Here is a 25,793-nt window from a genome sequence, read left to right on the forward strand (position 1 = left end):
ATCAAATTGGCCAAAAAAAATATACATGGACTAAATTGACACAGAAAAAAAGTTTAGGGACGAAATTGGCCATTTTCCCTTAATTATTTATATAAAAGTTGTGTAAAAAGAATAAAAAAATGTTAAAAAGGCATTTTCTTGGGAATTTTTCGCTCAAATAGAGACATATCATAAAATTCATCAATATAAAAAATGTTTTACTTTTCTTTTGTACACAAATAGGTTCTAAAAACATATACAGCCCTCTTAAATTAATTATTATTGATAAATTATTAAAAGAGATAAAAATAGATTTTGTTTGAAATAATTTAAAAAGTTACAAGCCTCTTTAAGTAATGAATGTTGTATTTATAATTTTTTTACTTAAAATAAGTTAAAAAATAGTTTATTGATCCTATTTTTCAATTTCAAATCAACATAATGAACAATTATAAAGTATGCAGTCTAGGTTATATATAATTTAATAAGTTTCAAAATATTTTTTTGAAAGAAAAATAAGTCCCACTTATATAAAAAAAAAAGTCCACAAATTTAATATAATGAGAAGTACAAGGGTTCATATACAATTAGCAACTTTACAGCGCCAACCTTCTTCAGCAGCAGACGGCCATAACTCAACTCCAGTGCCCCTCTTTCGATTCTTGCAGACGATTCTTGAGAAAATTGCAAATGGGTTATTCCAAAGACCAGCTGATAGCTCGTTTAAAGGTATCTTTTTACCAAAATTGTCTAATCTGCTTTATCTTTTTGTCTATTTTTCCTTAGTTTTTTTAGCTTAATCTAAAGTGCAAAGATTTTTCTTCGATTTTTTTTTTCTATTTTAGGAGCTTCAAATTGATTTTGACCAATATGAGCATCCAGTTGTATTGACGGTTGAAGAGCAGGTAAGTTTAAAATTCATAAAGAATCCCATTAATTTTCTTGCACTTTTAACATAAATTAAAGCGTTTTTTTTTTTTGGTGGGCTTAGGCAAAATATGTAGGGCATTTGGATGCTGCATTGAGTAAAAATCTATTCTTGAAGGTATGATTTCAGAATCCCATTGTTAGTTTTATTTGATATTTGGATTTATCTGGTCTACTTGTTAATTTTTAATTTCTTTTTGCATAATTTCCTAAGTGCAGGACAAGAAATCCAGGTTTTATATTGTTTCTGCACTGTCAAATACCAAAGTGGACATGAAAAGTATGGATTTGAAGTCATTCTTTTTATTTACTTTTAAATGTAGTAAGTTGTAGCATTATGTTTGTGTCGTTAACTTTTTTTAGCATTAATGGAAGTTGTTCATGTATGTTGGGACTGAGCAGTTTTATCACAGAGGCTTGGTCTAGGAAAAGGAGGGTTGAGGATGGCTCCTGAAGAAGCACTTGGAGAGATACTTCAGGTGGCAATGCCCTTTTAAGCTTTAGTTTGAAGTTGTTCTCTTTGTTTTACTTGTGGTAGAAAATATTTCAATAATTGTTGAGAAGATTTGTGGTTATAATGGATAGAAGTTTAAGATGAATTTAATTGTTCTTAGTAGTCATTTAGCGACATACATTTGTGTAAATGTGTAATTACTGATTGTTGTGTGTTCAATGTATCATTATTTGTTTGGCATTCGCTGATACATGCATTGTTAAAGTTAAGCAAGACTTTTCATGAAGACAGTCTAGCATGGACTTGAGTATGATGGATATTCCTGATTTGGTTTCATTGAAGCTCTTGGAGAATTGCATGAGTGTGATTAAATGTTGCGTTGACAACATTCATTCAGCTGTTCACAATGTGAGATAAGATAAAACAAACATGTAGGCTACTCTATATGTTTTTACTGTAGATGCCATGCATGTTTATCAAATCAACCAGCTGGGATCTATTACTGGTCTTAGACATTTGTAAAAGAAAGCAAATCAACAGCCTAGACTTGACCATATCTGTCAAATGTTTCTTGTTGTTACTGCTCGTGTTCAAGTATAAGGTTGATTGCACTTAAGCATCTCCGTATTTATCTTGTTATAAATGGAACTATCCTGTGTTTATGCATTATCTGGTTTTCCTGGGTACCGGCTACACAATAAAGAGCAAATTCAGGATTATTGCACAATGATGTAGTTGTAAACTACAGATTGCTAAATCTCGTATACTGATGCAGTTTTCGTCAACCTTTGGGTTATTCTACTCTTTCAGTCATCTTTCTCTTCTCCTTCTCCCTCATTTCTGTTTGCTTGCTTTTTGATTTTATTTATAATGGTAATATATCATATTTGACGTGGCCCTTTTTCCTGTATCTTGTGGATACTTCCATACAATTGACAATAGATTCTGCATACTTGTTCTAATGTACTTTCTACAGTAAATAATTGGTGAATTGTGTGTGATATCTTTTCATTGTTTAAATCAACTCTTGAGCACCCATTTTGATATGTGAGGATCGATGTTTGTTAAACTTAAGCGGCTGGTTTAGAAAATTTTTTTCCCCTTTCAACTTGTTTAAGTATTCTTTTAGCCAGTCCCTTATGGTATTTCTTGCTTTGTCTGCTTTTAAGGTACCTCGGGGTTGTGTTACTCCATTTGCACTTGTAAATGAATCTGCTAGGTACGTTTATTACTTTGCAGTTTGGTACCTACCCTCATTGGTTTAGTTACGGTATTCTCATTTTATGTGTGAAACTATGTTGTTCTAAGTTCTAACAGTGCTGTTTCATTGTGAAGGAGCGTTTCTCTACTGTTAGACCAAGGATTGAAAACCCAGGGGCACTGTTTCTTCCATCCGCTATCTAATGATGTGACAATATGTAAGTGAACGGATTTTTTAACTGAAGCTTTACTTATCTTTTGCTTTTGTATCTGATTATAGATATCTACATGTTATAAACCTCATGCTATAATCTAATTATTTAGTTCATGCTGTGGTATAAATTCTACTTTATGCAATTCTATAATCTCCTTGTGATTCTAAATCTTTAAAGATAACCTGCCTTCTACTCAATCCCCTTTTATCTTTCAGAAATAAGATATTCATCTAATGTCACCTCCCAGCTTTGGGGTAGTGGATAAACTTGCTTCATAAATTGATGGAGGAACAAATAAACATTGCTGACATAAGATGTTTGCTTTCAATGGCATTATCAATTGATCTATTATGAAAAGCTGAACTTAAAAATTTCATTAAATACTTGAAAATGATAGTACGCTTAAAGAATAAACACTTCAGCCTTATTGAAGATCACCTATATAATACGCTGAATTATTATCCTGAAAGTATTGCATAACCATCTGATATGTCCTTGAGAAACACATTTGGAACTTTTGTACAAGGGTATCTGGAGTACATTTGTTATATGTTAAGTTATTGCGTAATCTGTTAAATAAGCGGCTCAATTAAAGATCTCATATTACATGAAGAATATCATATGGTCTTTGCGCTAGAAGAATATCATATGGTCTTTTGTTTTAATCTATGCATATGCTGTACTCTGAGTTGCATATGGACTTTTGTTTACGCGATAATTATTTTGGCTCAAATTGTGTGGTATCTAATAATGATGGCAATTATATTGACCTCGAATAGAGTTTTAGTTTAGTTTTAGAAACTGTTCCTGTCCTTTTGAGGTTGCAGTATACTTTCATTGTATAAGTCGATAAGACCTACCTTGCCCACAACTGTCAAAGTGTGTCTAAGGTACCCTGAAAAATCAATTGATATTCTTATGCACCAACCAGGAGAAAGAGTTGAAATCATTTACCTCTAGTGACATCTATTATAAATATCTTTCAAACTGGTTTGCTGTGTTTTTCTCAGAAGGAGTGTGGAGCATCCCGTGACTTTTTTAAAGTAGTGCTGGGAATTCCTTTTTTTTTTTTTTTAATTTCCTCTGTGATTGGTAAAGTAATACTACTAGTTGGCTTTAGCCACATGCTTGGTTTTTCACAATCAGTTTAATAGATGTTTAAGGTGTCCAGAAAAGTTCTCATTGGCTATATGGAGCAATTGAAACTTAGCCCCTAGTGGCAATAGCTTAATTTGATTGAGTAATGTGTTTCCTGTGATATTAACCACTAGCATGAAAATTCTTCTGTGCCGTATCTGCTTTCTTGTATGCTATTTTTTTGGGTTTAATAATGTTTTTTATGTTGTGTTGCTGCCTTGCTTCCTACAGCTCTTAACGCCCGAGATCTTGATAAGTTTCTGAATTCAATTGGAAAGCCGCCTGCCTATGTTGATCTGGAGGTAGTATTACACCAGTTCTTTGAGTGCATGATATTGCGAACTAGTTTGATTGAAATGGCTGTCCTTTGTAGGCTAATCCTCCCGTAGGAAAGGATCAACCTCCTGATCTAGCTGCTTTTGTTCCATCTGATGCAACTATCCTGCCAGATAATCTGGAGAAAACAGCTTCCTCTGTAGCTCCTGAAAATAATCATATTAGTGCGGATATCAAATCAAAAGTAGTTACAGGTACTATATTGGCAAGCCTTGCCATCTTATACTTGTGGTTAAAGCATTAAAACATTTTAAAGTATGCCCATGGTTTGGGCATCATGCTACATGCAAGGTTTCCTTGGGGCTTTTCTAAGATGAGTTTTGGACTCAATTTCCATATCTTATTACCATGCCACAATTCTTCTCATTTGGAATGAGCATCTTGTCAGATAGCCTTTAACTCCAATTGATAATATGTATATGACACTTGTGCTTGCTATGCCTAATAATATTATGGTGGGCTCAGGCTGGATTGATCAACTGAGTTGCTGATTTTCCAGAGAACAGATTTCAATTTTACCATGTAGAATGCTAGTAAATTTGGTGTAGACTGTTTTCCAATTGTAGCTTTTATTGATTAAGGACCTGAACTTTCAATAACAGAGAGTGTCAACTTTCAAGAATAGTGGTTGTGTTGACTAGCGATAATTTGGCTTGGATATGCAAATACTGGTAAGAACAATGCAATGCAACCACATATATGACAGAAAACAACCTGATAAATATCTAAGTTAGGAAAAAATCTTGTGGTATACAGAGGAAGGGGGAAGATTCTTCACCCTAGTGGATTGCAACTCATTTACCTTTTTTTTTTTTTTTCAGTTAAGGTTGGTGGGGTAGAAGGGAGGGAAGTGGGAATATATTATTGAGGTAGTAGAAACCATCTGACTTTTTTTTTTTTTTTTGAAAAATTTTTGTGATCCTTTGTTTCTGATATTATCTTTGCACTTAATTTCCACACGAGGTCAACCAAACTTGATGTGCTTAATCTTTCTCTCTTCAAAGGGAGGGAAACATGTTCTGATGGTTTACATGCCTCTAGCTTCTGTTCCATAATTCTGGTCATTATCAAATTTATGACATTGAGCGACTTGCACCTCTTTGTTTCTCGTCCTTGCTTCCCAATACCTTAAGCAGACCAAAAAGTCTGATAGAATGGCCCATTTTACTAAATACTTGAAAAACCTTGACCTATAGACTGCTGGGTCACAATAAAGGGCTGATCTAGAGCTTAATGATTAAATCATCTCATAATGTTATACTTAAAACTGCTAGAATTGTTACTAAGTAAGAGGACCATCTAGATCGCTGATGGATCATGGATGTCTCACTCAGAACCTAATGATTATATTTTTTTTAATACAAATTTTAATTTAGTGATCCAACATTTTTTCCCCCTCTATTGTGGCTCTGTTAAAAGTTGACTAGAAATTTGAAATGCCTCTCATCCTTCATTTCAAATGCGTGTCATTATGATATGCACATCATATTTTTATCTGTAATTACTGTTATTCTTCTGTTACTCTGGTCTGCATCGAAGCGCATATATTAAAAAATAAAGTTGCTGGACAAAAAGATGATTTAGTCATGATGTATTTCCCTATTGTATTATAGATAAACCAAATAAGCCACCAAATGGTCCAAAAAACGAGAAATCCACTAATGCCCCTGCTGTGTCAGCCTCCTTCAGTGATCCTGAAAAATTTGTGGAAGAAATTCTAGAGAAGACATCTCGCGTGGTTCTTTCAGAGGTAAAAGTATGTTTCATCTTCTAATAAATATCTGAAAAATGTATGTATCTCAAGCTGTTTAAATTATAAGCACAGATTAAGGGTGAGGCTATCAAGCAACATGGAGATCAACTTGGCTCTGTAGTATCGAACAGTATCAGGAGGCAGCTTACGGCGGAATTGAAGAACATTGCTGTGAGTACTTGTTTTCATATGATTCTCATTTACATAGCTTAAGCATTGTATAGACTTCCTATGTCATCAACTCAAAATGAATTACAGCTTTTACATTATGACTGCACTGTCCATGTGTAAGCCTTGAATCTCACACCTCTTAGAACTAGTGATACAGAATAGTGAGGCCTTATTTAAGTTTCCCCTTGTCCTAAGCTCTTCAATCTGAAGACCTGTTCTTCCATTATGGCCCAATCCTAGAAGTAGTTGAGTTTCACTGCTGAATTTAAATTAATTTAGTTGCTTGTGTGGCCAGGGCTCTTCTGGTCAAATGCTAAATAGTGAAGCTATTTCAGTTAAGTTATTATAGTAAAATCAATAACCAGCCGGTAAAATGTTTACCTCTGCCAAAAATGGACAATGGACAAGGAGTTCATTCAAGGAGGATGTTTAACTGAAATAATGTTCAGTTGCAGATTTGTTATGAAACCATCTCCTTTGAATAGTAATTGCTCACTTTGTTAAGAAATGAACTAAAGAAGCATTGCTGCATCAGCTAGTATTGCATGTGGTGTAATATTTTTGATTGCTGGCTCTGTACTTCAGTTTATCTTAGCGTATGAGTTACTGTAGCTTCCAATACATATGCATAGCATGCGTAAAACAGTTGTAAGAAATACTGGTTCATTTCAATCTAGGAGCAACTGAAGTGTAAATGAGACTATGACACATCTAGTGGCATAAGCTAATAGTGTCCATTTTTATAGTGGTAAAAGCGTAACATGAGTATCAATACCCCATTCAATTTAAACAAGTAGACATCATCATAAAAGCAAAGGTGCAAGTGGACTGCCAAAAAATAGAAAAATGGCTATCTCTATAATGATCTACTCCTTAGGGGAGGGAGCTGGGGATTTAGCTAATGAGAAAATCAGCCTATGTATGGAGGCAGTATGTGTGGATCCCTATCTGCTCACTTTTGGGATTATAGTTTATGGGAACAATTGCAGCTCTAGTGGTGGCAAATATGCTGGCTAAAAGAGGCACTTTTTAGATGAGGTGATAGTGCAAATGGAAAAGAAAAATGGACAGAAAAAGGAAATAGAGGGTAGTGATTCTTGGGTGCTTCTTCTAATCTGGGGAAGATAGGGGTTCTTAAGATATTTCCTCTAGGGTAGTGATCCTTGCTGTTGCTCCTGCTCTAACCACTGAGACATGGTAGTGCACAAACAACCTGACAATGTGCAGCTGCTTGACCAATAAAAGCAGCCCAATTAGTTCCTATACTGACTAAGTGTTCACTCAATAAAGACATCTAGTCAGTTCTGATGTCCCTTTTTTATATCGTCTTATTTTAGATCTGCAACTCAACCCCTTAGGTTGGTTCATGGCAACCTCATGGTTATTGTAACCAAAAAAACTTGGAATGCAATCATATCTGGACGGGTTTCCAACTGCAGCTAGGTCTGGACATTGTGAATCAGCAGTTGTTAAGGAGTGCCTTCGAAACCAGAGAGGATAGATGGTTAAAGAAATTAGGCCGGTGATTACTTGCTATCTTTCTTTCTACTTAATAGAAGAATTGAGGCCTATGGGAAGTGATGAGATTGTTTTTGCAGATTTTAGATAGTAAATGAATGTTTCCATGATGTATGGACGATGGTCTCAAGAGAGACTTTAATGCTTGGTTATCTTACAGAAGCAAATAACTGAAAAGAATGGTACCACAAGTTAGCAAATGATGTGTCAAAAGTTTTCCAATGTAATAAGGCTTTAAACTGCAGTACTTGCTTTGACAGCATTATGCTGCAGTTTCCTGGTATGCATGCATGTCATGTGATATCCATTGAAAGATTAATATCACTAGAAATGAAGTCAGAATATGATAAGAAGGTACCAGAAAAAATACAACTTTCATATGGGGCAAAGTTTATGAAATTGAAGTGTTAAAAAGAAAGCCAGAAGGACCTAAAAAAACACTAAAAAGCAAGTGGGTCACTGTTGCCCTTGGCTCAGGTAGTTTTGTCAGTGTGTCATGTACTTGGGTATCATTAGATAATTAGCGCAACTGCTACCAGGTTCCTTTACTGTTCATTTGGTTGTTGATTAAACAATGATACTAAACTAATTCCATGATATTTCGGCAACAATTATAATGAATGTGGTTATACTTAACATGAAATCTGTTTGTTCTTTCTTGATTTTGTCAAATCTATTTGTCACTTTTAACTAATCACTAGAGCGGCTTTATCTCTTGCAGACAATTTTCAAGAACACTGCTTACACAGAAGGTTTTCATGCTAGTAATCACCAGCAGCCGAAGCGATCATGAAACTTTCACATTCAACCAGGCATATATCAGAAAAGAGTATTTTAGATGAGAAAGTTAGACAAAACAGATCGCTAGTTAGCATTCTTCTCCTCTCATTGTTTTATGGACGCCAAATCATTGGAATAATTCTATTAAACAATGTAAATGGTGATCCTTTTCTGGAAACCCTTAACTTTCATACCGTTCCTATAATTGTTCTTCAATTAATTTTCTGACTTTCTACAACATTGCACAAAGAAAAAAAAAAAAGAAAATCTGCAGTCTAACTGATACACACGATTGTTCCTCTTTTGAGATGTTTCGTGCAGATTGCTTAACATTGCAAGTCGCCTAGAATGTGCATTTGCCTACTCTGCTTGCTGCATAACTATAGAAAGGTTGGTGATTTCCCTTCTGCATTGGTTGTTGATAATTTCCCTTGTGAATAATATAGAAGGTTCAAGGCAATCTTTTTCTCTCTTCTCACCATTACAAGCCAGCAAAAGTTGAAATTTGGCCTACACCCTGCTGACACCTAGGTTCATTTTACCATCAGTTGCTAAACCATTAAAACTCTTTTTGTGTTACACTGACTAATCATGAGATGGAATTCACATGGACACAGTTTCCCTTGGCACTGCAGAGCTCAGCTGGTGATGTGACATAAGTCTTTCCAACTTTACATGTAACTGAATTTTGGCAAGTCCCTATTTGCCGAAATGAATGACCATCTGGAACTAGATTCCTCTGTCATCCGTGAGAACCATGAATGCAACTTTCTGCCCACCTATATTTGAACGTTCATTAGGCATTACATGTGACACATATCAGAATTTATTGTTCCTTTGACATGTGGACCAAAGGGCTTATCGTTTTCCTAATTTGAATTCAGCTTAATTCCAGCTTGCAACTTGGGCTTCACATATTGAAGCTACGTAACAAATAGTACGCCAATACAAGTTGGTTCAGTTGGCAACGATAGACCACTAATTAGATCTAATTTTTTGCTGACCAAATGACAATAGTGCTTGTCATAAAGGCTTGAAATGAGTAATCAACAAAAATATGATGTTTCATACAACTCTAAACGAGATTTCTGCCCAAGTTCAATTTGAACTTTGGTAACTGCTTTTTTATCAGTAATATACAAGTATAGAAGTATGCATACACTTGTGTTTGCAGTAAATGGACGTTTAGGCTTTGAATCAGATTACATATAAATGTTCTTATACGGTCGGAGAGATTGTAACTAAGAAGTCCTGGTTCAAAGCCTCAAAAAAAAAAAAAAGGACCTCCCACCATACGGTATTTTTTCTTAAAAATGGAAAAGGATTAAATGACTAGTGTACTTTCAATAAAAATCAGAAGGCCAGTTTGATGATCATCCAAGACTCGGTTTAATTTTCAAGCAATTTGCAATTTGCTCTAGAAAAGACACAAGATTCATTAGTAAGGATAGAAAGAACTTCTATGTTCAAATTGGTCATTAATCAGAAAGAAAAAGAAGGTGGTTGATAAAGGCTAGCGAAATAGTACAGTGGATTTTGACGGAGCTAGCAAAGGTGGACTCAAAACCAATAAAAACAAAAAAAATTTCAAGCCTGAGTTTTGGCCAACTGGAAATAGTGGAAAAAGAACTCAAAGATTTTCAGTAATTTGTTTAGCAAAGTCAAACTACCTTTCATAACTTAATAAAATTCGCTATGCATTATTTAATGATTTCAGATTCAAACAAGATACGAAGAATTCCATTTTGTTAAGCCAGCTAATGATCTATAGTATACTTGAAGCTGAATATACCCCTGAGATCCAAATGAGTAGATTTGGCCCTCATGATTCATAAATCTCAAGTTATAAGTTGATTGCGTTTAAATTATTCTCCTCTTTAAGTAAACGCAAACTTTTTTTTTTTTGAGATAGTACTGAATAGTCTTTCATATAGACAAGAATAGAAGTACAGAATACTAGTATAAAATTCACATATAAGGAGATAAATATTAAAAATATTTCTTTATGCAAGGTATGAAACTTCATTCAACTAACAAGTAACACCCACATGAGAAATCTTGTGAATAAACCTAAAGAACATAAGTTTCAAAAGTATTAGTAAAATTCATGGAAGTTGTGGACAAGCCCTCATGTGGACATGTTACATTTCAATCTCTAGAATGACAGCATTCCATTCTTCCATACCTGTAATATTAAATGCTATCCCAACAATCTTTAATGGAATCCATCAATCTCCAACTCATATCACCAATAAGAAAACTTTGTACAAACTTGTGGACAAATCCCTTGTGGACCACATTAATTGCCACATGGGTAAGCAGATCGAGTAATCTTGTAGGCTAAAATTTGTGGTTTCTTCTCAGTTACAGACAAGTTGAAATCATGAAAGGATGAAATTGATGCATGATGTATACTTTTCAATGAAAGTGAATAAAGGGTTTTGCCAAATTCAATGAAAATGATGTATCTTCTAACCACTATAAAGCCTTTCTATCACGGGGGTGTAGAGTTAAAGGTTCTGCGACTTGTTAAGCATCACGGGGGTGAATTTTACTGAAGAATTGGGCATTTTTTGAAATTTGAACTGCATTTTTGGTTGTTGATAGCCATGCAGGCGAAGCATTAATCTATCCTCGCAAATACATTAAAATGTACATAGATGCATACTTCTACTGGACAGTGTGTGACTTTGTAGTTTTGAGTACATAGGGAACGTATAAAAAGACATATACCACTAAATTATAACTTTCATGATCATCATGGGATGATTTTAAAGTTAGATCAGATAAAATTTTAAGTATATATATATGTATATAGAAAATTAAAAAAATGGCAGTTATAAATCTCTTTTAAGGGTATGCGATTTTACAATTTTTGGACAAATTATCATTCTACATTTGATTGATTAACCTGAAATTTAAGAAATAAGTACATATAAGATGCCCGAGAACTAGAGGTCTTGGGTTCAAATTCTCTTGTCCCTATCCCGCTTCTTAAATCTCACCCTTTCCCTATTTAACAAAAGAAAATATTTGTTTTTTAAAAAAGATATCTAACTATATGACATCCAAAATTTCAACACATATGGAAACTATAAAGGGGTATAAGTATGGCATACTCATTTTTAGTAAATTTTTTTTCACTTTGCCAATTGTCTATAAATATTTGTGTACGTCGATCCAATTCTTCCGTTTGAAAGGAAGTGTTGCCAAATTCTATAAAATGGTAAGCTCTTGAGGGAGGTAAGCCAGCAAAAGGGATTACAGAACATGATTAAAAATAAACTAGTTAAACCTTCATTCTTTACCTTACTAATTAGGTTGCTTGAGTATACATACAAGTAAAGGTGACTAAAGCGTTGGAGTAATTAACAAAAGATAGAATTTTATTAGTACAGTTTGGGGCCGGGGTTTCTTAGTGCACATGTGATATATCAATTATAGAGTCCTACTGCATGTTGGGAAAATCTTGTCTACTAATATAGGGATAACATTATTGTGTATACTAATTGAAGAGCATTTGACCCTACGCAGGACAAGCAATTATGTCTTATTAGGGGTTTACACTTGCAAGTTTAGAATGTGATTTGCATATCATTCTGGGATTTCTCCATAGTTATTCAATTGGAGGATGTTAAGTATGTGCTATTAATGACAAAGGTTCAAAAACCTATATGGCTATGAAACCCTTTCAAGTCCATTTCATTCTAAGCTATACAAGCTTTGCAATTTAGTAGTACCTATGGTTTTTTTTTTTTTTTTTTTTTTTAATGTTCTTGAACTACGTTTCCTTGGGTATCCGAATCACATGGCCGAACAAAACAATAGCGTGTTTTTAGCCTCCTTTTAGTGGATTTAGTGTTTTAAAATGTGATGATATACATATAATTCTGTGATTTGCATATCAAGAAATATTTATTATTCAATATAGTTAGAATGTTAAGCAATGATGTCAAGCAATCAATGCATGGGCAACTAAGCACCGTGTTGGTTCAAAGAGTAATGTAACCCTTAACCAACTTAGAAAGAGGGTAAATCACTTCTTTTTTTGGTTTTCTCCTTTTAGACAATTGTATATAAGGAGTTTGAAGTCAAAATTGCACATGTTAGACTACAAAATGAGGTGCTAATTGACTCATAAATCACATACGGGTTAAACTTGAATTGTGAAATTTTGCTCTCTCGACATAGAAATGAGATTAAGCTGCTGATGTCCTCATCTACAGGACATCTATAGCTTAAACAGACTATGTCTGTGAAATGCTCATTTGTTTTGGCTAGCAATGAGAATAGTGATAGAATTAGTCATATAAGCAATTATGCTCTAAGTATGCCCCCCACGGGTTGCTCGGCTAGGCTTCGCGTTCTTAGTTAAGGCGCCGGTCCTGGTTTCGATTCCGAAGCTGGGCAGCCTGGGGTATCTTCCTGAGGATCGGTGGGGCCCGCTCTCCTCAGGGTTAGGGGACTAGTCGGGTGTAGACCCGGATACCTCTAACTGAAAAAAAAAAAAAAAATTATGCTCTAAGTATATCTTTTGACGAGAAATGGTTTCACACACAATGCTTGAATGCACTTTTATAGCTCTCTTTGAACATTTGCTTGTCAAGTGTGTAGTTCATACATACCATCAATGAGAATATTTAACGTTTTCAAAAAAAAAAAATGTATAAATCAGATTAACTTTTGCAGTTAAATATCATTTTCGAACATGTCATTTCAAAGAAACATACAAAAGACACATATGTGGACTTTTTGTCACTTGATTTTTGTATCTTCAACAAAACAATGACATGAGAGATATTTGAATTCACAACAACATGGTTTTGGCATTTAACCAAAGAAAGATAATTGGCCTTCTACTTTCGTTGCCTTGGTCATCTACTTACATATTTATGATTTTGCTCTACCCTATCACTTAAATGGTAGTAGTAGCACTTTTCCAATTTTTGTTTGCTTGTTTCAATGTGCATGAGCTAAAGAATTCACTTCAAATAAGCCATATTTTTCTAACCAAAATAATTCCTTCAAAGCTACCAAAAAGTCCGAATCAAGCGAGTTTTCATACTTTGTCAATTGCGTGCTGTCTCTATATGAGCGCTTTCACAGTGTGAAAGACGGAAAATTTATGAGACTTCATCAAATTAGACATGTATATAGCCCGCTGGTAGTTGACTGGTTGGTGAAGGCAAAATTAATATTTGGGCTGGCAAAAGTTGTATAATAAGTACTACCTTTCCCACTCTTATAATTCCTTTGTTCCATTTTGATAATTCTAGTTTTTTTTTCACATATTTTAAGAAAAAAGTAGTTAATTTTATGGAAAAAACAAATTTAAATTTCTATTTTCCTAAATACCCTTACATTAAATAAAATTGACTTTTCATATATCAATATGTTTTGAAAAATCTAAATGTATTAAATGAGTTAGGTTATATTTAATACTAACAATCTATATTAAATAAGAAAGTTTATAGTAATAACAACTTACATTAAATAAGGATATTTTAGAGAAATTAAAAGACAACTACATTATTCAATTGAAAAGTGGACTACAATTTAAAACAAATGAAAAATAAAAATAGAACTATCAAAGTGGGACGGAGGGAATACAATTTTGTCTTATATACATTCTTTCTTTATCATGGCTACAACTTGTTAACCTTCTAACTCCCAACTATATAATACATCCCATACCACTGACTATAGAGTCTATCGCACTATTCCCTCTTCTCATCATCAAAATCATCAGCATCAAAAACACTATTACACATTTACACTTAGACAAGAAAAGGGACATCACAGAAATGGCCAAAACCACCAAAACTCCTACCATTTCAGCCGCATTTATACTTGCTGCAGCCATAGTTTTGGTAGCATTTCCTATAAAGACAAGTGCTCTGTCACCAGCTGCAGCACCGGGGTCATCAGGAGGGGTTGCAGCTGCTCCGGGGCCGTTTTCTGGCGCACCGGGTCCGGCATTGGACTGCGTTTCATACTTAAGCAACTTGACAGATTGCTTGACCTACGTGTCGCCTGGAAGCAAGCAGACTAAGCCTGATAAAGCATGCTGCCCTGAGCTTGCAAATTTGGTAGCAACACAGCCCGTTTGTTTATGTGAACTTCTTGCTCATCCTGAGAGATCTCCTTTGCCTATTGATCTCCCCAAAGCCATGGGACTTCCTGCTATTTGTAAAGTGGATGCGTCTCCCAGTTCGTGTTCAGGTAGCCTGGTTTTTTTCTTCTTCCTTTGTGCTTATTTCTTTTGTTTTTGGTAGATTTTCTTGGATCAAAATTTAAACCCAAAGCCAAAAGAGAGAGAGAGAGAAAGAGAGAGAGAGAGAGAGGTTCAATTGAGATTATAATTTGTTGGAAAATTTTGAAGCCAAGTCTTGAATAATTAAGCATGGTATAGTGGTTGAGATGAAGAATTTTAATTTGCAGCTCCTTGCTTATCCATTTGTACCCTTCACAGAGGATTTAATCGGTTCGCTACAAGAATTTCAATTTTCAAGATTATTTGCTTTTAGTTGATCCTAAGACTCAAGGTGAAATTTTGGGGTTGATTTTTGCTCATTTTGGAAAAGAAAAAACGAAAATTAAAAGAAATGTGTTCATTTTCAATGTTATCTTTGGTAATGCATTTCTGTCCTTCAAAATTGACAGCGTGACAATTTTTACCCAATAAACACTAAAAGTTATTTTTGAGTACTTTCACTGGGAAGCTGAACAGATCTGGGGGTTTTTTCAAGAAGCTAGTAGTAGCTAAGGGAATTTTGACATTGTAGTGCCTATATGTTACAAAAACTTTGTGCATACACCTAAGTGAAAGTTTAATTTATTAGAAAATATCTATATACTACAATCCTGCACTGGATTCAATAACCCAGTAATATCTATATACTTTGTTTTAAAAAACCAATTAACTTCTCAGGCAGCAGAACTCTATTATTTTCCTGTTTATATTGGTTTTGCGTGCTAATGTTCTGCAACTTCACGTGAGCCCCTCCCTCTTAAATGATAGTAATAGATTGATAGTCTTTATTTTCTAATTGAAATGACTATATGGTCCCATCCCATTTTTAAATTCTGAAGATAATAGAGTGCATTTGTAGTCTATCAGTAACTTCTATTTCGCTTTTTCTCTAATTTTAAATTCAAATTTTGCATAATTGTCATTCATCAAATATTGACAGTATATATACTGTCTGTTACGGTAGAAAAGATTAATCTTAATCCAAATATTTGGCCATAACAAGTTGACACATGTTTTCTTGTTTGGATGGATATATACATTTGCCTAAAGCATGTACAATTTCTTGACAATCTTAGGTGAGCATTGGCTTCTAAATTCTTTCCCTTTATGTTTTTGCAGTTTTGGGTGTCCCAGTTGGTGCTCCTGCTCCTGCTCCTGCTCCTGCTTCAGCTTCTGCGGGTGGTCCCTTAGGTTCATCCCCTGGTATGCCTCCTTATTGTCTTTGAAACCTTGCTTCTTTCTATAACATTTTCTTGATTCACTTACTATGGCCATAATCTTTGTTAACTTATTTTTATGATTTTTGAAATGGATGCCCTTATAAATTGTCATATACACACACACCAATTTGTTTTATGAGTGTCCACTAGGCACTGATTAATAATAAGGGTCTTTAAATTCATTAATTGGAGATGGTTGGCAATTCCAATTCTATTCTTTCTCAAGATTGAAAAATAAGAAATGTCGGACAAATTATTTGATCCCAGGTGTTAGTAATTTGGAAAAGTGCCTTGATAAAATGGGTAACAAGTGTAAGTGTATCCGCTATAATTAAAAAGATTTTGATTTAATGATTAAGGTTGAGATCTCGTGTTTAAAAGTCCTGGTTCTGATTTCCGTCCTCCCTATTCGTTTCTTAAATTCCATACTACTCCTATTAGTTAAAAAAAAAAAAAAAGAGTAAGAAATAACTAATTATGTATTGAAACGTCCGGAATTAGAAGTCTTAAATTTAAGTCCCTTTTTCCCTTCCCGTTTCTTTGAAATAATTTACATCGAGCAAGACACCAAAAAAAAAAAAAAAAAAAAAAAAAGAAGAAGCCCTCCATCCTTAGGGACCAAAAAAGAACTAGAGAAGTAATGAAATTCCATAAATTTTAAAAGGCTAGTGGACAGGTCTAAGTTGAGTAGATTCCACAAAATAAGTATTACCAGCATTTTCCCCATATATAACATGTGTAATGTTGATATTGATCCGTATATTATAGTCCCATTGGCAGCTATGAGTTATTTTGAACCTGGAATCCAGTTTATATAGTAGGTACACCCTAGCTTTCTGGTGTAATTATTGTTGGGTATAAAATCAATGAAAAATAAAATTTCCTGCAAAGAGAAAAAAAGGAGAATAAGGGAAAATAGAGAAAAAGTAAAATAAATACTGCTAAAATATTTCCTTACTGTAATCTGTGCATTCTTACCTTATCATTCTGTCTCTATCTCATTTCAAAACAGAAACTTCATCCCCAGAAGGGTCAGCTTCAAGTCCTACATCTCCAAAAAACGGTGGACAAAGCACTACAGCCACGCAAAGACACTCACTTGTTGGCTTAGCAATTGCTCTGTTTATTAGTTTCTTCTGATTTGACACATACGTAATCCAAATTGAAGATTATTTTTTTTCAGTTGTCTTATTTTGTATTTTGTTCCATCTTGATTCTTGAGTTACACTAATAATTTAACTACCATTCTTGGGATTTACTGTATTTTAGAGCATTTAGATGATGATTATTCGATCTTGTAAGTCCATGTTTGTTTCCTTATTATGAACATATGATATTTTTCGAGTGATTTCACTCTGTGTTTTGTTTGAAAAGCGGCCTTAAATAACCTACCCACTACCTAATATGCATGATTAAGAATGCCCTTAGAAAAAACTTAATTTTATTCAATATACTCGAGTTCGTCTAGCTATACAAGCTGCTCAAATTCAAATAAGGTATTTTTGATCAAGTGAATTTGTAGAACGGCTCGATTAAACTTGATTCATTTGTAACTCTACCTTGTGCGCGAGTTCGTACATAGAAATACCATGACGCGTACTACACTAGCAGTATATAAGGTATTAATTTATTATCATTACTTTGTGCTAAATAATAGAAACTAATGTAGCATCTAATGTATTACGCAGTGCACAAGTAATAATCAATATCTTCACACTGTCATGTGGCTCACACTACCTCAATGTTCACTCTTTTTTTTCCCTTCTTAATTATGTGATACCTCAATATGGTAGAAATGAAGTTGATTGTTTTGTACATGGCCTGCCCTTAATTGTTTATCAATTTGTAAAAGCTCATCGAATTGATTCTTGAAAATTAGATCTCCATAATAACTCATGTGTTATGATTTGCTATTAAAAAAAAACTATTTAAGTGAATGCATGCTTGTTTAAAAAAAAAAAAAAAAAGGTTGCAAAAGCTTATTTTTTTAAACTAATTTATGACCATATTGCCCTTGCATGCCACATAAAAATGTACTACACTAAAATTTTGAAGATATTTTTTATTTGCACAAGGAAGTAGTCTGCGATCAAAATCCAAAAGTAGTATAAGACTTTGCTTCTGATTTTCATGTTTTTAGGACGCAAAAAAAATCTAAAATAAGAATACAAAAACAATAGTTGAAAACACAATAAAATAATTTTTTTTCAAAACCAAATGTTAATATTAGGTTTCTAAAATTAGTTGAGAACGAGGCTATAAGATCTTGGGTTATAGGTTTTTTTTTTTTATTATAAGTAGGAGGATTCGAATCCGAGATATCTTACTTATACTTCCTCCCCTCGTACAATCCACCCATCCCTCCCCCGGATTATCGCTTATTAAACTGTGGTTAAACATTTTGGGCTGATTGTTTGATTGTTTAGACCCAAAGTTGGGTTGCCAGTGTTTGTCATCTATCACCACTAGAAGTATTGCAAATTATATCAGGTCCAACTAATAGTATGAAAATATTGGGTTTTGTTCTACCCATTGACCAATTGGGAGTTAGGCTTGTCAATTTGGGCCTATAGGCCAGTCATTTGCTCGAGTCCAAGCTTAGCCCAAATAGGAGAGACCTCTAATATTTCAACGATGATACATTGTAAGTTGTAAATGAGATGTTTAAGTACCTCATAGGAATATATCTTAGTTAAGATCCAAACCTTTGTGATTAAGGGTCCGTTTGTTTCGGGTGAAAATGTTTTCCAGGAAAATATTTTCCTAATTTCCTGTGTTTGGTTGCACAAAAGTTACTGAAAACATTTTCCTATGTAAAATATTTTCACTCATCTTATGGAAAACAACTTCCCTTCCAAACTTACTGAAGTTGTTTTCCGAAATGCATGCATCCCGCCTGTAGTATGTTCCAAATTTATTGAAACATCTTGTAGTATGTTCTTTTTTTTTTTTTCAGTGTAAACAGGAGGACTCGAACCCAAGACCTCTTTCTTACATTCCCTCCCCCATACCACCCAACCCAGCCCTCCCCCTAGTATATTCAAAATAAAAAAAAAATCTCATCCTGCTCATCCTATGCTAGTAATTAATTATGTATAATAGGGACATTCTTTTCTAGAGAAACTTTCAACATGAGAGTGCAAGATATATGTCACAATAAGCATTGCATGTGATTGATATTTGACACTAAATGGCCAGCAATTTGTTTATTGCTTAAGGAGATATTTTTTATTCATATATACATTTCTCCAAGATTTTTTTAAAGTTAAACAATGAGATAAATTTTCTTATTTTGCATGGGAATAAGTATGTAGTTATAATGTGTAAAAAAGTAAAGATAGAGATAAAAGTGAAAATATTTCAAAAGTTAAACAAACACCAGAAAAATGAAGTAAGAAAATATTTTCAATAAGCTAACCAAACACCTGAAAATGATGAAAGGGAAATGATTTTCATGGAAAATTACTTCCACGGAAAATATTTTCCCAAGGAAAACATTTTACTTCCAACCAAACAGACCCTAAATGCAATTACATCTAAAAAACCACTCACAAATGTATAAAATCAATTGGAAAATTTTTTTAAATAGGCATAATGGATTGTGTCTTAGTTGGGCCAAGTTTATATTAACCCAAACTTGGCCTATTCTTAAATCGGGGTTAATTCTTTCCTATTCCCATTCCCATCCAAATTCAGGTAAAGCACTGTCCCATTTTTGAAAGGCCTAATAATCAAGTTAGCGTGGGTCCCATTTACAGTCTTTATCTTGTGACCGTAATATTGTCTGGTCTAGAGTTACAAAAGAATCGAGCTGCTTGCGATTAGTTTAGGGCTGTAAATGAATCGAACAGATCACAAGTAGCTCGAGTCGAGTTTAAGCAGATTAAGTCGAGTTCGAATTTAAAGATATTCAGTTTGTTAGTTCGCAACCTGACTCGATTATATATATATATATATATATATTCCTAATATTTTATTATTTGTTAAGAAAAATATTATTTTATTTATTTTTTAAGCTCGAGTTCGAGCTCGAGTTTTATATTTTGAACTTGTTAAGCTCGAACTCGAGTTCGAGTTTATAAAATTAAGTTGAAACTCAACTTGATTAGGTCAAAACTCGATTCGACTCAACTCTTTTGCACCTCTAGTTTGGTCACAACTGACGAGACGTTAAAATTGCATATAGAAGTGCACAGATCGGTGAAAGTCATCCAACATAATTGCTCTAATGATAGGTTAAATATGTATCAAATATTATAGATCTGCAATTTAACAAATATAATGATCTGAAAAATTATCAGCATATCTAAAAAGTTCAAGAAATTTCACAATCGTCTTTTAACATATTACAAAAGTATGTAATGTTGATTAGGCAGGCAATCCAAAACTTTCAATATTGTCTAAACTTTAAGATGTTTAAATTGATTTTTTCTAGATTACCCAAAATGGAGTCTTTGTTTTGCCGGAGGGTTACCACTTAAGTGCAGGATAGCTCCTCCGCTCGTATAGGAGGAAACTAAGAAAAATTTATTCCTTTTTCACTCTCAAAATTCAGAAGAGGCAGGTTGGTTTCCAAAGCTAAAACAGAAAAGGTTCGAAGATTACGTTGATCTTAGGCGAAGAGGCACGGTTGAAAGGCAAAGAAGTGCACATGTTTGCTGAAGGCATTACAAAAAAGTCAATATAAGTTGGTTCAATTCGTAAGAACAAATCACTTTCTAAAAAAAAAATCGCGTGTTCGAATCTCATTGTCGATATGAGAATTGTGTTGATGAGTGATCTGTAAGAATTTCTATAAGCTCCTATGATCCCGGAGGTATGTCATGACATGTGGTGCTAATCAGAGTCGAACCCATCCAAACTTTTTCCTACCAAAAAGTTCAAAAAACAAAAAAAAAAAAGTATTTGATCACATGTTAAAGTAAATGAGAACAAGCCCCACATACAAAAATGTCCAATTTGAACAAAATTCAACTTTACATCTTGATATGAGCACTAGACTAACATTCACTAAGGCATCATGGCATCAAAAGTTTTCTTTAACCAGTGAAAGACTAAATCAAGGAGGGCTTAACAAGGACACGAGATATTATTAATATGAAAGAAGTTCCTTAACGATCATACTCTTGAAAAACTGCAAAATACTAGTACTATTCTTTAATCTTACGGAGCCGAATGCATAATTATTTGTACAATTGGTATTAATTGTGGAACATAATTGTATTAAAAATTGTAGGAGGTGCTTATCTACATCAATCGTGCTCGCCCACAAAATAATTCATTATGCTATTGTAAGCTTGACCGTGAGTAAATATTTGATTTTGTGATTATTAATGTTCAACTAAGTTTTTGTTGCACTTTATCCAGAGAAAAAACAAAAATGTTTTTAAAAATAAATATGGTTGGCGGAGTCACCTTTAATCCCTTGGTGGTTTACGTTTAACCGCATAAAGTCCTATATGGTTGTCAAATTTACTGTCCCCATTTGGTGAGTAAGACGTGACCAATATATAAATAAACAAGAGAGTAAGGCATACATGTACGTAATCTCCATGCTGTAGAGCCGAAAATCCACCCAATAACAAGAGCATAATTTAGCCCAAAAAAAAAAAGAAAAAACAAGGGCATAATTTCGTTAATCCTATAGAAAAGTTTGAAGACTCACTACACCCTATAGAAAGTTCCATACTTGGCAATAATCACAAATTATTTTAGTCTATATTGATGGAGAGAATCTAAAGTACATTTTTGGGGTTATATGATGTTGGATGGTGAAATAATTATTTTTGAACCTTAGATTTAATAATTTTAAAATTTAAATTGCTATCATCATTGAGAGATACATATTGAGTGAATGGTGCCCTGAATAGACTAAACAAGTTTTCATATCAATAAACCAAAGGCAACGCAAACAAAACATAGCTCCGTGATGAAACTCAGAAAAGGATAATCTATGCAGGTTGATGGTTGCGCAAAAAATAAAATCAAACAATTGAATTGGAAAGAAGTTGACAAATAATTAATATGCTTAAAATTGAGGGAAAACAAAGTTCAGCCACCAATTACGTCAAAGGTAAAATATAAAGGACTAAGCTATAATGATTAGAAAATATAAAGTTGAAAATATGTCGGAAGTAAATGGACAGGGAAAAAAATATTGGTGTTCTTATTGGACCAAAAAGTGAAGTGGGGTTTTGAATTTTCGGCTTATGTCTAAACAGAGGCAAATTTCTCAAAAGAATTATGAAAAAAAAATACAAAATTAGGAGTTTTTAGATCCCTTTCTAAATCTAGGGCCGCCGCACATGCAATATGCAATGATTGGGGAAACTTATATAATTTTTCAAAACAATGTCGTCGCACATGCATTTTTTGCATTCCAGTCTTTGGGGACTGGAATATAAAATGCAAAGATTTTTTTTTTAAAAAGTAATAGTATGTGCAGCTACACTTTGAATATATATATATATTTTTTTGATTGTGACTATTAGCCAAACTATTTGTTTTACAAAATGTAATGTTTTTTAAGAAAAGATATTAATATAACCGCATATGTGATGTGCGCCTACACTTTGGGTTTTTTTTTTAAGTTTGGTTTACATCTAATAAATACATTATTTGTATATATTTATCTTCTGATTTACTTAACTATTATTATAGATTTGTCAAATTATAAGCATATTTTCTATGATTTGCAAAACGGTTTGTCTAACGAATGCCTTTAGGGCACTTATTAAAATATATTTCAAGTGTTATATTTTTAAAATATAAGATTAATTAGAAAAAGTAATAAATACAAGGGAGGGTAGGTAAGATTAAATAGGAAAAGCATATAAATGCATAGGAGGATAATAATTATTAGTATATCTATATATATGGTAGGTTAGGTGAATACTAGTTGTATTAATGGGGCATCCGTTAGAAAAATTCTTTGCAAAAAAATCATGCTGGAAGTTTGAATTAAGAAGATATGAAGGAAAATCAAGAATATTGCGGTGGAAGAGATATATTAGAAGCACTTAAGATGGAAAGACATTTGCATTTTGGAAATCTTATCAAGTGATTATACATTGACCAAACAACTAATTTTTGAAAAGAAGTTTGGTGGGAATTGAGAGATTTTTCAAATGTCTTGTCCTTATGTCCTTATCTTTTAGCTTTGATAATGGCAGTTTTTTTTACTATAAATAGGGAGCATTAGAATACGCCAAGAGCATCCTATTCATACCTTAGTTATTTTCTTTTTCTTTTTCTCTGCATTTTCTCTAGAAGATGACTAGCTAAAATTTTTAATTCAGTTCAAGGGAGAAAACTTCCATCTCCATCGTTGGTTGTGAGAAGATACATTCGGTATTTGTATTTCATTTATATTCAAGTATTTGTTTCTCCTTTGTTTTATTTCTTATGTAATTGATTACTATTTCTTGTTTGTTGAAGTAGTTTTAATGATTACATGCATGCCTTCTAGTTCCTTTAAGTCCGTAATTGTTGTTAGGTATCAGAACAAGAAGCAATGTGAGTTAACTTGATTGTCTACCTCTTTCATGTTAATTTTAGCTGTGGTAATCAATGAAAGTAATCGGAAATTGACTACTGATAGATTGAGCACAAAGCTCTTAATAGCATGTTGGAAGAATTATTTGGGAGAAAAATGTTTGTTGGATACATGATTCCTTGTACCATATAAGAACGAGTTTAAGGCGAAAATGGTTTTTGAATTTCAACTGTAAGCGTAAGGTCATTTTAGAATTGTAAGATTTTTTGTCTTGTGGGTACTTCACAGAGTACAATTTATGGTGAGTTCTTTTGCCGTACATTTCCAGAAATGAGGTTGTGCCTTTTAATGGGTATTATGGGAATGTATGATTATTTTGATTATCTTTTTAGCAGTAGGAACAAGTGATAATAGCCTTTGTGTGGCTGTAATTACCTTAACTTCCTTAATCTCTAATTAAATTGGGGAGAATGTGGTTTAGTAGGTAATTAGTTACATGAATTAAAAAGGGAGGGGTATTTTGGAAATGTAAGTTTGTTGTAGTGGTCTTTTTAGTTGTTGGTACAACTCCATGCGGAATAGACCAACATTTGAAATAAGATTTGCCAATCCAGCATTCCCCCATAGCCAGTCCACCGATTCCACTAGTTACACACTATTTATAAGCTGTTCGGAATGAATCTAGCCAGACACTTAGAATAAATGAACCTAGACTAATATTATATAAGGTAAGATCCTAATTGATATTAATGGACACTAGTTGATACAACAAAATATTTTATTTGCATTAACGGTTACATAGACCATTTTCTGTTAAATTTCTAGTTTACATGGAACTATATTTTGAAATGGATATTTTGAAACATTAAAATGTTTATATGGCAATAGATGAAATCAAAGATGGATTATTAGTAATTTACCCTATATTTATTATAGATTTTGGTAAGCGGAAGACTGTAATATGGCCGAATCTCACGTTTTTTAATAAACCTCAATGAAGAGAAATGATATTACTTAACTCCAATACTCATATGATATTGTTTTGGTGGAGAATCCGGAGTTTCGAATAATCATCAAACTTTGAGAGCTCCAACCCACTCTAGGTAGGGGTGCAATTTAATTGAGCAACTTAACTTGAACTCACGAGTGGCTCGATCAACCTCTTGACTCGAGCTCGGTTAATGTTGAGTTCGAGTCGAGTTTGAGCTACTTGATTGAGGTTTCGAATCAAACTCGAGTATATATATCATATACATGAGAGCTCGTTGAGCTCTATCGAGTACTTGGTATAATATTTAATTAATATATTACAAATAATTAAATTACCTTTTTAGGTTGTCATTTACAATATTTACGATCCTATCCATTTGTCGAGCTCAAGTAGTCGAACTCGATATCGAGCTCGCCAACTTCTTGCTCTATTGAGTCAAGTTCGAGCCTCTTAGTATCACATCGAATCGAGCTCGAGCTTTGTTTAAATAACTCGCTTGAGTTCGACTTTGAATACTGCTACAAGGTATCGAGTTCGAGCTCAAGTATGATAATGTTCAATCTCGACTCAACTTGATATCACTCCTAATCTAGGGTGCATAAACGGAGTTTTTCTTTTTCGGGTGGGTTGCAGCTGAGGTGGATGAAATGGATCATCCAGCAGGATAACTGTCGGGTCGGGTCGGGTGCCGAAGAATCCCATATGCCTTTTGCTCATAATTATCCTCTTACTAGTTCGTTTTGCTGTTTTTTTTTGGGCGATTTTGCTTTGGAAAAATTCAACTGTAAGTTTCCAAGATGTTCTTTTTTTTTTCCTTTCAATTATTCAGTTTATGATTACTGAAACTTCAAAAGGCGCCTTTTTCTTCAATTGTTTGTGCAGAAAATGCTGATTCTGGAATTTGAAAATCTTAAATTGATTTGGGATGGAGTTAGATAAATGTTTAGGGGAATTATCCTCCCCAAAAAACCCAAAAAACGATTGAATATTTGTTTACTGTATCAAGAAGTCTTGAATGATATCCTTGCTCACAATATGCAATTAACCTTGTTTGCTGCCAAAAAAAAAGGAAAAAAATGGATTTGAATCTTTATTTTTTTCTTGATTGATATCTTTGCTCATCATTTTGCAATTTTTTCCCCGGCAGAAATAAAAAGCCATGATTGTTGTTTCAAACTTGTGCTTATCTATCAAATACTAATATAACAAAATAACTTTTATGTTTTAATAGCGGTGCATTGGAGTCTATCAAATACTTTTATGTTTTAATAGCGGTGCTTATCTATCAAATACTAATATAACAAAATAACTTTTATGTTTTAATAGCGGTGCATTAGAGTCTATAGCCGCTTTAGTTTCCAGTC

At 33.6% G+C, this 25,793-nt stretch overlaps 2 protein-coding genes across 2 annotated transcripts; both read left to right on the forward strand.

Moving 5' to 3' along the window:
* The first annotated feature begins 577 nt into the window (after window positions 1-577).
* On the forward strand, window positions 578-8,675 carry LOC113776803 (prolyl-tRNA synthetase associated domain-containing protein 1). The gene is made up of 12 exons (XM_027321863.1): window positions 578-708; window positions 825-884; window positions 971-1,024; window positions 1,126-1,186; window positions 1,309-1,385; window positions 2,530-2,579; window positions 2,696-2,778; window positions 4,144-4,214; window positions 4,286-4,442; window positions 5,862-5,998; window positions 6,074-6,172; window positions 8,412-8,675. The coding sequence occupies exons 1-12, from the start codon at window positions 670-672 to the stop codon at window positions 8,481-8,483; spliced, it is 960 nt and encodes a 319-aa protein (XP_027177664.1). The 5' UTR covers window positions 578-669; the 3' UTR covers window positions 8,484-8,675.
* Window positions 8,676-14,168: 5,493 nt separating this feature from the next.
* On the forward strand, window positions 14,169-17,272 carry LOC113763800 (non-specific lipid-transfer protein-like protein At2g13820). Its single transcript, XM_027307746.1, has 3 exons — window positions 14,169-14,692; window positions 15,843-15,926; window positions 16,956-17,272. Exons 1-3 carry the CDS (start codon window positions 14,275-14,277, stop codon window positions 17,081-17,083), a joined length of 630 nt encoding a protein of 209 aa, XP_027163547.1. The 5' UTR covers window positions 14,169-14,274; the 3' UTR covers window positions 17,084-17,272.
* Window positions 17,273-25,793: the final 8,521 nt, after the last annotated feature.

The sequence above is a fragment of the Coffea eugenioides genome, chromosome 1, assembly GCF_003713205.1.
Source record: "Coffea eugenioides isolate CCC68of chromosome 1, Ceug_1.0, whole genome shotgun sequence".
NCBI classification, from domain to species: domain Eukaryota; kingdom Viridiplantae; phylum Streptophyta; class Magnoliopsida; order Gentianales; family Rubiaceae; genus Coffea; species Coffea eugenioides.